The sequence below is a fragment of the Onychomys torridus genome, chromosome 3, assembly GCF_903995425.1.
Source record: "Onychomys torridus chromosome 3, mOncTor1.1, whole genome shotgun sequence".
Taxonomy (NCBI): Eukaryota; Metazoa; Chordata; class Mammalia; order Rodentia; family Cricetidae; genus Onychomys; species Onychomys torridus.
In genome coordinates, this window is record NC_050445.1 from 69,447,506 (window position 1) to 69,463,555 (window position 16,050).

General features: G+C 39.4%; 1 protein-coding gene across 1 annotated transcript in view; it reads right to left on the bottom strand.

The window, feature by feature from the left end:
• The window catches only part of Adam22 (ADAM metallopeptidase domain 22), a 119,240-nt gene that overhangs the window by 55,713 nt on the left and 47,477 nt on the right, over positions 1-16,050 (bottom strand). The window contains exons 6-12 of the mRNA XM_036181869.1: positions 11,411-11,481; positions 8,579-8,653; positions 7,430-7,501; positions 6,525-6,691; positions 5,146-5,230; positions 4,045-4,135; positions 2,774-2,825 (exon numbers count right to left, since the gene is read on the bottom strand). Of these exons, the coding sequence (XP_036037762.1) occupies positions 2,774-2,825; positions 4,045-4,135; positions 5,146-5,230; positions 6,525-6,691; positions 7,430-7,501; positions 8,579-8,653; positions 11,411-11,481 (613 nt within the window). The remainder of the gene's footprint in view (positions 1-2,773; positions 2,826-4,044; positions 4,136-5,145; positions 5,231-6,524; positions 6,692-7,429; positions 7,502-8,578; positions 8,654-11,410; positions 11,482-16,050) is intronic.

Genomic DNA, 16,050 nt, shown 5'->3' on the forward strand with positions numbered 1-16,050 from the left:
ACGTTAGTCCTGCAAATGTACTCACTAGGTCACAGCCTAGCCTGGAATCCTGCACACTAAAACAGGAAACCCGAACCATTTTTCAGCCCTCAGTGGTGATGAGAAACAAATCTTCCACATTTCAACAGTAGATCTGTTTTATATATCAACAGTTGAAGTGGTAGGTCACAGAAGTTTGCCCTCCATTTTTCAGGGTAATGTATGAATTGCATTCAACATATCCTTAAGTTACCTGGTAGTATCGATTTCAACCGTGTGTCCAACATTAGCAGTGCCAGTGAGCTTCAGGAAGCAAATGTGAGGGCATGTACCTATGGAGTACACAGGTGATGCTGAGGGGGGCTCAGACTAAAGAGAGCCATAGCAGATAACGCTTACACAAAGGGGTGTTCTCCTGAGCCTATAAATTCAATGGATGGAGAATTTCAAGGGCATATATATATGAAATACAAATTTTGCGACAGGGTCACACTGCTTAGTTCTGGGTGGCCTGAAACTCACCATGTAGACCAGGATGGCTTCCAACTCACAAAAATCTACCTGCCTCTCCTCCCAAGTGCCGAGATTGAAGGTATGTGCTACCACACCTGGCCTATCTTAAATAAAACTCCTAATGAAAAAGATCCATAACATGAAATATAATAATAACTTGAAAATTACAATCACAAAATTCATTCTTAATGAACAAAATATACAATGAAAAAATTTTTAGATACTTTATAAACATGTTTGTATGTATACTTTCTCCCATCACTTATTGTCCTTATTACCCTGAGAGTTCAAAATTCAAACAGAATCAATAAACATTTACTGAATAGCAAGTCTATTTAAGGAGTTATGAAATAAAAATTAGTAAAAAATATAATTCTTCAAACACGCATGACTAAATGTTGAGAGGAATAACGCATATATACAGACTTAAATAATAATGCAGAGAGCACTGGGGGTGAGGGTCGAGGTGGTAAAAGTGCCTGCTGTAGAGGCAGGAAGACCTAAGTGTAGACGGCCAAGCACTCATGTAAAAGCTGAGCCCAGCAGCATCTGTCTGTAACTCCAGCACCAGGGGCTACTCGGTAGATCCCTGGAGGAGAAAAAACAGCCAGCCTATTGATGAGCTCTAGGTTCAACAAGAGAGCCTGTCTCAAAAAAGAGGGCAAAGTGCAATAGAGGGAGACACCCACTAGTGACCTCTGGTCTCCATGTTCTCATGTACACTTGGGCATGAACACCAGCACACATCTACACATACGTACACCACACACAAAAATTATCATGCATGGGTTAAAATCATGATAAACCTCAAAGATGGCTAGAAATGTGGATAGAGGAAAGAGGGGAAGGCATTCCAAAGGAAAACAAGTTATTCAGGAAACCAAAAGCAGATGGAAGTTCAAATATAATAATAATAATAATAATAATAATAATAATAAAAACAAATTTGGAGAAGCTAAAAATCCATGTAAGATTATACTTAGCAAATCAAATATGCTAGAACCCACAACCAACTATGATAAGAAAACAACAGAATACTGGGAAATGATGTGGTAAATGAGAATAAATATACGGATATATGAACCATCTAAACAATAAAGTAAGAAATTTGAACCTTATTCTTTTTCACTTGTTTGTTTTTTGAGACAGCCTCATGTATACAACTCACAATACAGCAGAAGATGACCTTTAATTCCTGATCCTCCTGCCTCCACCTCCCTAGTTTTGGAGTTACAGGTGTGTGCTATCACACCTGGCAGACTTTTATTCTTCAGACAGTTGTGATTCACAAAAGTTCTGGGTAGCACATTGGTATTTAGTAAACAAATGTTACAAACTGATGGCATGGATTAATCTTATAAGCATAATGTTATCCACGAAAGCAAAAGACATGAAAACATATGTTATGAGACATCTCATGAGTCATAAACATGTGAAGCAATGCTACCTTACATATATACATACGTAAATTCTGAAAGTATTACAAAGGACCTGTGAATAACAACCAGCATCAAAGGTGGCTGCCTTGCTGAGGAAGGGGGGGTGATAAGGGGGACACAGTCAGTGTCTCCCTTTTGAAAGCTGAGACATGACACGAGTGTGTCTTCTTCTCTATAGCCTTTTGAGGCTGCAGGAAGCAGGAGGGAAAACATAAAGCCCAAAAGAAGCCTGAGTGTGTGGAACAGCACTGAATAATAATAGCAGGAAAAACAAAGTCTAAAGGAGGGCAGGGTGGTAAGTCTGGAACGAAAGGAATGGTTCTAGCAATTCGTTAAGAAAAAAAAAGACAAGAACCCAAGTCTGACTGTGTGAAGACCGGATAGTATAAAAAAGAAAATCGTGTGTTCTTCCCAACTCCGTGTTCAGTGACACTGCAATACGAAGCCACCACACCATCATCAATGTGGGCTCGAGAAAGCTACAAACACAGGCTGCAATTTGTTGTTGTTGTTGTTTCATTTTGAGAGTCAATTTAGCAGTTGAACTGAAGGAGATAAATAACAGGGATTTAGTAAGCAAAGCTAACAGAGGAAGAAAACTGTTAACCCATTACAATTCTAGCAGAAACCTAAGACTGAAAATGTTCCTCGGGTCTGCTCATTAACTTCAAGTAGTTTTGTTTTGTTTAGTCTTAAATAAGAGGTTATTTTGTAAAAATATTGTACATGCAGGGCCATCAAGAATATCTATTTTTGATGTTTCCCGTAAGCGCTGGCAGTGCAGTCCATGCACCAAGTGATGGCGTGTCCTGCTGCCAGGAAGGTGACGGGAAGTGACTCACCCGGTGTCTCCCATTACACAGCCCGACCACGTGTCCTCACATTTACACTCTCCTAAGAGAAAACAAATGCACAGCCTGTTACAAACTGGATGCAGCTGCACTGAAGTGGCTTTTACTGTACCTTAGCTCTGTGTTCAAAATCGTTTTTTAAGGCTATTTCAAATTCTGTTTACACTGGCTGCAATGTATAAAAACAAAATGAGTTTGACCCCATGGGGTCATATACATTGCCCCAATGCTTCACAATGGTCATATTTTTAAACCACTCACTTTAAATAGCTACATGAAAGACAATCAAATACCAAAAAAAAAAACCAGCAAAAACTTATGGCACCTCACTATGCCAGCTTCAACAGTTTTGAGGGGAAACATTTCAGGGTCTTTCCACTTCTAAAATCCTCAGTGCTGAGGCCTCTAGTAGAAGGCAGTAGAGAATTCTGATTGATTAAGCAGAAGTCGTCAGAATCAGAGATTTCCTGGCTTGAGAATCCTAATTTGTCACTCAATACATGTTTAATCCTGCAGACAATATCCTTTTATGACCTAGCCACTTCATCTGCAAAGTAGTACTGAGAATGAACGAACATCCTGTAGGATCATTTTGAAACTCAGATGAGAAGGTGGATACATGTAATATGGCATTTGATCATCCAGGAAAAAATAGCTCTCCATAAATGGTATTCTTATTACAGGTATTTGTTACTAAATAATGAAATAAATACAATTAAAATGAAATTGTTACCACAAATACACAGTATTAGACCATTCACAGAGAAGTACCTTTACCTACTTTGGAAAAAATTTTTTCATGGATGCTAAGGCTAGCAAACTTTGGTTGATCTACATTTTCGTAGGCCCTTCATCAGGTCTGGTCTCAACAAGGAAGTTCTGTGTCTCCCGCCATATGCAGAGATGTCTTAAGTAAACCATAATGCAATACAGTTTGAGCCCCAAACAACCTAGAATTCTCCACAAGAAACTTTCACATTTCCAAAATGAGTTATCTTTGTCTCTTTTTGGGTTAAATCCAGCTCTGACTTTATCATCACATCATTTCACTGCTCATTAAACATGGGGAACTGTACATATGATGTACATATTCTCTTTATTACTTTTGCAAGCAACTAGTTTGCATAACTTGCTCTACCCCCCCACAATCCTGATCAAGCAACTGAATTAAAAAGAATCTCATTCTACAAAATATTTAACAGGCTGTCTATAATAATAACTAATAAATACATACAACTAAGTCACACAGGACAAAAACTTACCACTTGCTAATTTTCTCCTGTCTGAGATTATACCAATGTTGTGGGCTAAGGACTGAGCAAGCGTGACTGCCATCAGATCAGTCTTTCCAAACTGAAAAGAAAACCAGAACAGTGTAAGTGAGCAGTGCTTTCCATTGAAGACTGCCTAGAGAAGATGGGGGCAACTGAAAACAAGTCATTTCTAAGCTTTTCTTTCCTTTTGTGTGTGTGATGTGTTTGAGACAGGGCCTCTCTACGTTGCCTAGGCTTTCCCTAACTCATAGTGATCCACCTGCCTCAGTCTCCTTGTTGCTGGGATTAGAGGCATGCATCACCATGCCCTAAATATTTTCCTTAATCAAGTCTAAGCATCCTGTAGCTAGTATTGAACATGCAATTGGGATGAAGTAGTAGGAAACAAACCCATACATGATTATGTCTTAGAAGAAATACCGCAATCCAGAGAAGTATTCATTTTGTAGTTTGGAAATTTAAGTAAATTTAATTATAATCCAAATTTCACCTGATAACGTCCTAAAAACTTAATAACTGTACATCACTAAGCTTGTCTTTGAATGATACATAATAAAAAGTAATGATCGTCTATAGCCAATGGAATCTGTGGCTTTCCAAAGATTGAAGCATTTTCCTTTACTTTGTTTCCATTAAGTTTAGTGTGTTAAACTTTCTCTAGGAAACCCTTCTGGACTCTTTTATTATCCCCAAATTTGTCAAATACTGATCAAAGAACACATCCAACAGGTTTGCTAGGTGGCAGTCCAGTGCTTCAGGGACTACTCAAATCTGGAAAAATCCTCATTCAACAATGTAAACACTTGGGCTCTATTCTTATTTTCAATGAAGGTTAGTGTACAGATTCTCTCTATATGAACTGCTTAATCTGGAAGTTAGTCTTTGCAGAACATGAGCACACTCATCAGGTAGAACATTTTATTCTTTCCTATTCTGTTGTCTGGGCATACACAGGAACTATAATGACTGATGACTAGTAAAGCAGTCTAGAGCTGAAGACTGTAGACTACTGAGAAATTACTTCTGAAGTATGAAGAAAACATTTTCAGCCATCATACCACTTTGTATTGCACAGATGTTCACACCTACTTCATTCACGCCTCCTCCTCTCAGCAGCGAGCAAATCCCACCAATATAAGCTGCGCCGCTCCGGCTACTCTCAAATTGACTTCCCCTTTTAGAAAAGGAAATGAAAAATGCTTACTGCTCACAGTTCACACAGGCAAGACCTTCTCAGAGTTAATTCTCAATGCATACAATACATTCCCAAGGTAAGGAAGGGATACAAAGTAATTTACATGCTTGATCAGAGGAAAAGGTTTCTGAGGGCTGCTTGCCCACATGATCAATATATATCTTATATGGAAATACATCCATGAAAAATCAATTGCAGATATGATACTCTCTGAGAATACAAAAAAAAAATTCACTATTTTAGAGATTTAGCCCAAAATAAATGACCAAAATATAATTAATGATAATGTATCAGACATTCCTACAATAAAGAGCCATCAATAAGATAGTCAATGCTCTTCAAAAGTATCAGGTTCAACATGGGCAAAAGCTTAAGACAACTAGATACAAAAACAAAACACTGTGCAGCACTGTACTGGATGCTGAAAGAGAAATGTAGCTATAGAAGAGCTTTGACACCTGCTGAGGACTGAACACTGAACTCAAACATGGACTATGAACTATGTCAGGATGTCGCACAGTGTTAAGTATTCTGTTTTTAATGATTTACTGAGTTATTTAAAAGAATGCCTTTATTCCTAAGAGACTGCACGGAATGACTCAAGTATTTAGTAGGAAATGCAAACTGTCTCCAATTCTCACTTGAACAGGAAATGAGAAAAAATGCAAGTCTTGAATTTGTGTAAAGTGTACAGGTAATTTCCTGTTTTTATCTAATTTTATCTAATCTGAAATTAGATAAAAATTAGAAATAATACCCCAAATACATCTTTCACATCTAATCATAACTGTCCTCAATAGCTCTGATTTTAGATAAGATCCTGAAATTCTACAGACTATATTTTGCTGCAATGTCAAATATGTGTATTACTAAAGGAAAGAACACAAGAAGAGTAGATAAGAAACTCCAGAAACCTCCTTAGCTCTTACCTCAGCACCCAAACCATAGAGAGCAGTGGCATTTAAAACATGCCGATTTTAAAGAATATAATGAATTGTGGGAATTCTCTGTATAAATGTGATGGTATATTTCCTCAGTAAATGCTCTGACTACGCACTGGGAAAATAATGAAATAGGCAAGCAATAATAACATAAGTCACTTAAACCTCATGAAAATTTCAAACAACCTATACTTCAAAACTCATTCCAAATGCACAGCCACATCACATAATAATTGTGTTATCACAGAAGGATTCATTTCAGTCAGAAGCAAGAGAAAGCATTCAACGTCGAACTTTACAGAAAAAGTAAAAGGACTTTAAAAGTTACATACGAGAAAAGATGAACTGCATCACTCTTCTCTTTGATAAAATCCCTCCTGTACTTCATAAACTCACGCAGGGTGATCAGTGGGTTCTCAGAGATGGCAAACTTGTTGTCAGCAGCCCAGGTTTCCATGGCAACCAGTACTATCCTCGTCTTAAGTTGGTCTTTATAGATCTAGGGCATTAACGAATTGAACACATAGGCTACACACGTGGTAAGGTCAGTTTATGAAGCACTCCAAAGTTCCGTTCCTGGAAATGTCTGTCTTAATTAAAGGAGATCATGACTTTCCTAATTTGAATGCACTTCCCTTAAAGAAGAGAGAGTCAAACTATTTATCAAGGAAAACCCAAAGAACAAAGCAAATTTTAGACACAGACAGGGTTTTCTTTTGACAAACATGCTCAGTGCATGGCTTTCCCCAAGTCCACATTTGGCATCCTAGATAAATAATTTATGAAAACCTGAGTTTCTCTGACAAAAAGCAGAACAAAAAAGGCTCTCCAAGGAAGTGACCACTACACAGCCTGTGTGGTGTGGAGGAGAGAGCAGAGAGAATTATTCGGGAGCTTGGCCAGTCAGAGCTTGGCCATGGTACTGGTGTTTCTGAAGAGACTCAGTTCCCGCACCATCGCTGCACTGATGTCCAGATGTGCACCATGAGTATCTCTGCTAAAGCCTGTGTGGGGGTCAAGCTCTGTCTTTTACGGTGTGAAACACACAAGAAAAAATGCAAGCACATCTTTGGCCAGCCCACCTTCCCAGACAGATTAGTCAATAGAGTCCCTGGCAAGGTCCCGCAGGTCTCTGAGGTCATCCTGGCTAAGTGTAACTTGGAAGAATGTGAATATAGGCACCTTATTACCCACCTACTAGCAATAAGGGGCAACGCTGAGTGGGGTTGGTACTTACCATATCCGCCATGTTCACCACAGACTTTGCATAAGTATTTGTATGTACAACGGAGAGCCGATGCTTTTTAAACTGAAAGCAACAGACAACAGGGAAGGATGTTCAAAGTCACCCGGAAATAAGCATCTTAGAATAGGAAACAAAACCTCAGCAAAATCCCACTCTATCTGCTGCACATGTTTATTTTGGGTGTTGCTCATTTGAAAGCTGTTATGAACTGTAAGACATGCAGTGAGACAGGACCAGAGACAGAGACAGTCAATGCGCATGTGGCTACATGTGTGAGAGTCTACAAGTTCTACACGGCTTTGGAGTAAGAGGAACCCTAAGGTCCAAATCGCAAGAAGATGGCTCAGAGTCAACGTGGGTCACGTGTTTGGCTTGCTTGGCCTCAGTGGTATTCTAAAAGGGTTTATCACATAAACCCAATTCCAATCTTTTTCAAGTAGCCCTCACATGACAAGCACTGAGGCAAAGCTGCAGATAAGGAGCCCTTGCTCCTGGAAACAAACTCTCATTCATGTTCCTGGGAACACCCTAGTGAAATACACTGGTTAAAAAAGAAGACATGAAAATAGGAGAAATGGGCCACATAAGAAAAGAAGGGACTGGGAGAGGGTTAACAGGAGAAGATAATGGGGGGCAGTGAAGGGTGAATATGGTCAAAATGCATTACAGACACATGAAAATATCAACACATAACAAGCTCATTCTTATGTGTAGCTAATATATAAAGATAAAAAAAGAAGTATTTTTGGACCCTTATAAACAATTGCTAGTTATTTCCACCTAAGCATGTGTTCTATTTACAAGTTGTTCCTGGTCAAAACTATGCTTGGTTGGGCTTCCCTCCTCTCCGAAGCTCCTCTCCTCCTGTGGCTGCTTGCCGAGAGTGGTAGAGCTCTACATAGGTAGCACAGTGAGAGATTGTTTGCCTTGGGTGCTGTTATATTAAACCCTAACAAAAGTGTCTGAGAGCTTCCAAAAGCAGTGTGCATGTGTGCATGTGTATGTGTGAGTGTGTGTGCGTGTTTACACAAATGGATTTTCCAAGTCACAACTCGATGAGGTTTTCGTGTCTTCTAAACATACTTTTTACACAGCAGCTAGGAGCAAGAAGGATAGAAAGAGAGAGGAGGCAAATCTTACCATGATATGATCATTCACGATCATCAGCTCGATGTATTTGGTTTCCTCCTCTACATTACGTGGAAATCGAAGAAGCTGTAACAAAGTAAAAAAAAAAAAGAAAAGAAAAAAGAATAAACATCTAAAGTCAGCTGCAAAAACTAAAAGCATGGAAGAAATCAATTCAACAAAATTTGCCTCTTTACTTCAGTGTTAACTTTTAAACGCTCCTCAATTTTCCTAGTTTTTGAGTAGATGGTTTGAAAAAACATCAACGAAGAATAAAAATCAAGGCAAGAATTGCCCTCTTGCCTCTACTTCTTCTTGGGGTTGTAGCAAATTGATAGGTTTTTTTCCTCCAGAATGTTTACACAAATAAAATTAAATACAATATTATGCTTACATACATCACGCTTGTCTCTATCAAAACACTTTTATCTACCCATGGCATGGAAGTAACACAAGCAGAGCATTGTTCCTGCATTAGTTCAATGCCAACAGTACTTCAACCGTGAGGGACTGGGACTTTTCTGAGTCATCTCCAGATCTAGGAGTGGCCATGACTTTCCTCTAGTGTGCTTCATAGGATCCCCACAAGTTACAGGGGCGTGGTCAGCATAGTGCTGAAGTTCCCAAGTAGTCCTGGAGTATCTTTAACTGACACATCTCTCTGCTCAGCATGTTCTCCTCACTTTCAAAACCACAATCAATCAATACTACAGGCAAAGTCACCAAGGCAGTCATCCCTTCTGCCCATCCATCACAGTCATTAACAAGATCTATGAAATTGACTTCTTTTATGGCACTCTTCAGTAGAGGATTCCCCCACCCCCAGTAAATCTTGTTCACTTGGGAGACTATTTCTGTGATGAGGGCACACCATCAAATCAAACCAGAATCAATACATGTTTGTATGAGTGCAACATTTTAAACAAACTAAAAATATACAGCCTCATAGATTTTTGTCTCTTTCTAAACGTATTCTCTAATCTTTAAAAAAAGACTCTTACATAGTTTCACAGAGAATAATGGACTGTATTTTTTTAGTCTAAAAACTAAGCAGGAAAACTAAATTGCACCCAATGACAACAATCTTTAAAAACAAAACACAACAACAAAAAGGTCCGACTAGGACAAGATCTCCCTTGCTCACTGTGGCTTCCTAGTTAGTCTAGCAGACTTTTTCCAATGAGTCCTAGCATTTTTCTCAATGCCTGGGACTTGCATTTGGACACAGTATCACACTTATTCAATTTCATGTGTTCATAAAGAAGTGAAAGGTTCTTCTCCTTCCTAGCCAATGACAAGATGTTGAGATGCTTCTAAAAGAACTTCTAGGCACAGGTTAACAGGATATTTCTCCTACTCTCGCAACTCAGAATTCATAACAATAAACCATTTGAAATTAAATCTTCATAGGAATTATTTTTACCTTAATTTAACTCAAGACATTCATGTGTCTGTATCTAAAGAATGTACTTCAAGCTTATGGTAGTGAGTTGGAGAACACATTGGCTTCTGAGGGATGGCTGGAGACACTTCTGGAACCAGATTTTCTATATGAGAATCTCAGCTCCTATTTGAGCCTTGTGCATCCTGTTCTTATCAGTAAATATAGATCATGACAATACCTTCTTCATAAGGATATCATGAGGAGCAATAGTGTTAACATTCTGTCCAATTCTTCAGTTAAACAGTTAAAAATTCTTATAAAGTAGACATGTACATGCTAAGTTTTCAACAAATATTAGCAACTGTAATTCACATGAAAAATCTGTCTGAAACTACATTCTATTTTAACCAGAAATGGATGTCTATGCCTGTAATCCCAGCACTAGGGAGACGAGGGCAGGTGAGTGGTGGGGATTGGAAGCCACTCTGGGCTACAGAATGAGACCCTGTCGAAGAACAAAAGGAAATGAAGAACACCCAGCACAGGCCTTAGTAACAGTTTCTGGGGAGGCTGAAGCAGAAAGGGCACAAGTTCTATACCCGCCTATAGAGCACGCTCAAGTCCACACTGCACAACTTACGTGGATTCTGTTTCTAAAATGGCTGTGCATATAGCCCAGTGGCTGAACACTTGCTTGGCATGTGAGCATTGCTAGGTTTGGTCCTGGTAGGTGGCTAGACGCTGACATGTGTATGAGGAGCAAGCACATTCATAATGAGTGTTTCCCTGTCCTCTCTATAAAATAAGCACTTCACACAACCTTCAACAGATTCACTTTAATCCCCATCTATTCCATTCCTCGGGTGCGTCTTATGCCATGCGCACACACGTGCTCCCACAAACCATCATCACCATGAGAGTGATGGGCTGACTCTGATAGCAGGTCTTTATTCCAGGCCATTTGTCAGCTATGTGACACAAGGCAAGGCGTCTTCAGATGTGAGAGCCACGTGACAGAACAGCACCTGCCCCTGTGGCACCTTAGGGACAGCTGCTATCACCACAGTGTCCAGTTGGACAGTCCTAAAGCTACGTCCTCAGTTAAATACTAAATCCAAGGCAGCTCAAGTGAAAAAAGGCATTTTGTGGCTTCAAACCCTGTCAGGAATAGCAAAGGAGACCGCATGATGTGGTTCATATCTGAGCAAGGGAAGAAACCTTGCTTCAGGCAGAGGCCTCATGACCCATGGTGATGAGGACTCCATCTTCCTCTATCTTCCAGCCACTCCTTGTAAAGTAACACATCCTGCTGCTGCTTCCCTGCACTGTCACCTGCTCTGTTTACCTACCCCACAAATGGCCACACTGGTCCTTACCCCCTCCCCAGACACTTAATGGAGACTCACAGATCACCAGTAGCCAGTGTTCTAAATACCATGGCTTACACCTGCAACACATACCTGTCGTTTACTCCGCTTTAGTCTTGGCTTCAAAATAACTTTTGGTGGAGTAATATTTACTCGTTGAAATTCTACAAGGAAATAAAAACAAACAGTGCATTTTCCAGACTTCTTTAATAGAAGGTAAATTTTCACTTGTTTTTCTTTCTACTTAGTGAGTACATGAACCATTAAGTAATTATGTTCTATTAACCATAAATAAGTATCTAATGGGTAAATACAATACCCAAAAGCTCAAGCACACCTGTCCTATTTCATGTCTTTTTTTCATAGTCATCCTATGAATACCAACACATTCTTTATTAAAAAACCTGCTAAGTAGCCAACCTGAATGATTGAGAAATGGGAGCAAATCCAATACACTCTTAACATGGGCTATTAGGAAACTAATACAGGACACCAAAATTGGACTTAACTGTTACCAGTTCATATATATTCTCTTCCCAAGACAAAATTGATCTAAGGCCTTGTTTGCTATTATAAGGCAATGGGACAACTTGAGTCCCTCTTAACCTGAAGGTCAGAACATGCATAGACTATTCATGGATATAGATAAATTCATCTCTGGATTCTAGGTTAGTTGTAGGGGAAGACTTTCTACAAAGTGATGCAAATGGATGGAACTAGTAAAAATCATCCTGAGTGAGAAAACCCAGATCCAGAAAGACAAATACGGTATGTACTAACTCATAAGTTAGTGGATACTAGCTGTAAAGTGATTGCTCCCACACTCATGAGTATATGAGCAGTAAAAATTGAACTAGTTGGGTTATTATTTAAAAAAAATAGTTAGGAGTGAGTGGAAAGGTAGGGGGATGGATCTAGGAGGAGTTAGGGGGATGCATGTGATTAAAATATATTATATGCATGCATGAAATTCTCAAAGGATTAATAAAGAACACCATAGAAACATTAATACCAGATAGGTAACATTAGGACAATACATATCTCAGTAAGAAGGAGTCACAGTATATAACGATGAAAAGAGCAGTTCACCAAAGACACAGCACTTCTGCCAGTCACCCATGAGTGAGCTTAGCTGTCAATCTCTGCGATTAGAGCCTTCAGAGGAAGTTATAACTCCAGCTACAAAAATCGGTGACGGGCACTCAGCTAAGCCACATTCAGGCCCTTGGCTCTCAGAAACTGAAGTAATAATGCTTATCCACAATAGCCTCTGTACTAAAAATGGCAAACACAAACAGAAACTGTAAATGTCTTAAATGTTTATTTTCATCTCCTGTGATTCAGTCTATCTGGAAGGGGCTGAGAACTCGTTTTGTTTTGTTGTACTAGGGATTAAGCCAGGGCCTTGTGCAAAACAAACAATAACAAACCTAAATGTATGGGGAGACATGCCATGCTACCCCTGGATTGGAAGACTCACGACTGAGCTGTCTGTTTTCCCACAGTTAATCTAAACATTCAATGTGATCTAATAAGAATCTAAGAGGAATTTCAGAAACTGACAAGTTGGTTCTAAAACCAATATGAAAACACAAAGGACCCAGAAGAGCTAAATTAATTTGAAAAAGGGGTAAAACTGAAGGATATATGTTACTTCAAAACACACTGTAAAGCCACAGTATGCAAAACAGTAGACATGGGTAGCTGAATGGGCAAAGTTCAAGGAAGAAACCCTTTTTAATTAATCAATTAAAAGAAACCATTTTAATACTTAATGGCAATCCAAACGATTCAGTGTTAATATGTCTGACAAAGGCCTTCTATCTGGGGTATGTGACCCTTTTTTTTTTTTTTTTTTCTGCGTAGATCAAATGCAGAATATGTAAATCCTTCTACAATGCAACAACTAAAAGAGAAAAATATGACTGATGACTAGTAAGCATGCACGACATATCCTCAGTCAAAAGACTATCAGATGAAAGCACAGTGGCATAGCACTGTGCACACTGGAGTGGCTAACATCCATGAACACCACAGATATTCCTCAGTCTCCAGTGCTCGAGCTTTGGAATAATTACTACTGCCATATGGTGTTTATGTGAGAGTAGAATGACATAAGGTTTCCGAAGAAGCCATTCAACAGCTTCTCATTAAACAGTGTTTTCCAAAGTAGAATCTTCGGATCAATAATATTGGCACCACCTGGGGACATGCTGCCACTGTAAAGTCTCAGAATGGAGAATTGAAAGCCCTGGGATGATGCCAGCAATGGGTGGCTACCAGCTTGCCAGTTCTCTTGGTGACAGGCTGATCCCAAGCTAAGCATGCACCTTCCCAGGCCATCCTTAGGTATTTACTGGAAGAAATGAAAACACATCTCTACAAAAAGAAATGAACAGAAGGAGGAAAGGGGACAGAAAGGAAAAGAAAAGACAAACAAGATTATTCATGGCTGTTCATTGATCACAGCGTCAAACTGGAAAACCCGGAATGTCCATCAACATAACTCATAAGAAGTGTAGTGTATTCATACCACAGAATACACCCAATAATGAAATCAATTAATGATTGCTACTTTTCACAACACAAACATCATAGGCTCATGCTAAGCAGGAGAAACTACATAAACTCCACGGTTCCATATGTTTAAAGTCCCACAAAAGACAAGACTAGTCAACACGAAAAACAGGCAGAAACTAGATGGTAGAAGGAGAAGATAAGAAGTGGGGACTGCACAAGGGGGTGTCTTGGGAATAAAAATATTGTATTTAGGGGTCACATGGGAGCCCAATGAGTCACACACCGGGCTTGTGTTTTATGTGTATTGGTTTCTAAAGTGTCAACTGGTCAACCAAAAACAAGATTTTTTTCCCCTCCAAAATGTGTTCTAAGGAACATTGTCCCGAGAGACATATCATGTAAAATAAAAGGTTCTATAACCAAACAAGTTGGCAAATGCTGATTATATTATTCCTATCTCTAGGAAATAGACAATACCAAGCAAGATGAAGGTGGTAGTGGTGACCTATAGCCCTGTTTAATTTTCTTCAACCTAAAATACAGAAACTTGCTTCTAACTATCTCTTGTTTTCTTCGTTTGTCACAGTAAATTAAAAGTAATCTTGAAAGACAATGCCACTTTTAAACTTGACAGTGGCAACCTCCAATTAAAAAACAAGAAACAAGCCAAGCACAGAGTCACAATTGCAACCCCACCACTCAGGAGGCTAGACAGGAGGGTCACTGCAAGCTTGAGGCTAGGGTAGGCTACAAAGTTGGATCCTATCAGAAAAAAGAAAGGATGCCAAGTCACTTCCATAATTATTGCTGAAAAAGAACCCTGAACAAAGCTAAAAAACAATTGTAAGGCTACATTGTACCATTCTTACACTGAAGTATTTGGTGGAGAATCTTTATCATTTTAAATATTAATCAATGCTGATTGTTTCCAGTAAGACCTATTACATTGTAGTCTTATTCTCACACAGCCATTCATGATTAATTTTGTTCCCATAACTGGCATTATAAAAAATTTCATAAAGTAGATGAAAGGTATGCATCGCTGCAGAGGAAGAGCATCTGTGTGTTTACTGGCAGACTTTCTGAAGTAGTGGACTTTTCTTCAAATTTTATATTTTGTATGTGTGCAATGCTGGGGGCATGCATCCTCACGTGGATAGCAGAGGAAAACTGTGGAGTCTGTTCTCTCCAGTTTTCATGTGGGTTCTGGGGACAGGTGGGGGTCCCTAGGCTTGTGTTGTAAGTACTGTTACCCACTGAGCAATCTCACAGGCCTCCATAATAGTGGATCAATCAAATGGGATCTTCCATCCCTTCACCAAAGTAGAAAGAGTTAAGTTTCTCTGTGGGGGAACTACAGAGGCCAATGGGTTACAACTCAATCTAGAGAGGAAGGGGCATTCCCTAACAAGACGATATAATCTATTAACTGCTTCTCTAACAGTGCTTTGCGGTTTACTTTAGGATGGCGATCTTTTCGTGTCTTCCCACCAGTTTCTCAAAGTATCATGATTCTTGTCCCTTAGTAGCTGTGGAACCCTGGAAAAGACAACCTAGCTGAACCTCTGCTTCCTCATCTTCAAAATAAAGAAGTTTTATTACATACAAATCTACTGAAATGCTGGGCAGTGGTGGCGCATGCCTTTAATCCCAGCACTGGGGAGGCAGAGCCAGGAGGATCTCTGTGAGTTGGAGGCCAGCCTGGTCTACAAAGTAAGTTCCAGGAAAGGCGCAAAGAAACCCTGAATCGGGGGGAAAAAGCTACTGGAAAAGTGAAGTTAACTACAAGCTGCTAAAGACAAATGTCCACTGCATAATCAGTGTTCCACACACATGGGGTCCTAGCACTGAGGTCAGCCCAGCTTGTCACTGACATGTGGATGTACCTCTCCAATCAACATTTATAGCAATTAAGCTATGAACATCAATGAGAGGAAAATATGTGCCAATTTCACAAGTAGCAAACAATTATATAAAAGGTTAAATTACAGCTTTTGCTTAAAATGCTAGAGAAAAAAAAAAGGTGAAGGAAAGAACACATGGGGAGATGATTCATGCCTGTGTTCACAAACCATCATTTCACAGGGATGGATTTCACATCGCTTACCATTTTACTCTAAAATTATTCTCATCCCTAACATTGAGTCTTAATTTCTCAAGTGTTCCTTCTATGTGCTGAAGCCATATTTTCTGAATTCCTCAACTGTAAACAA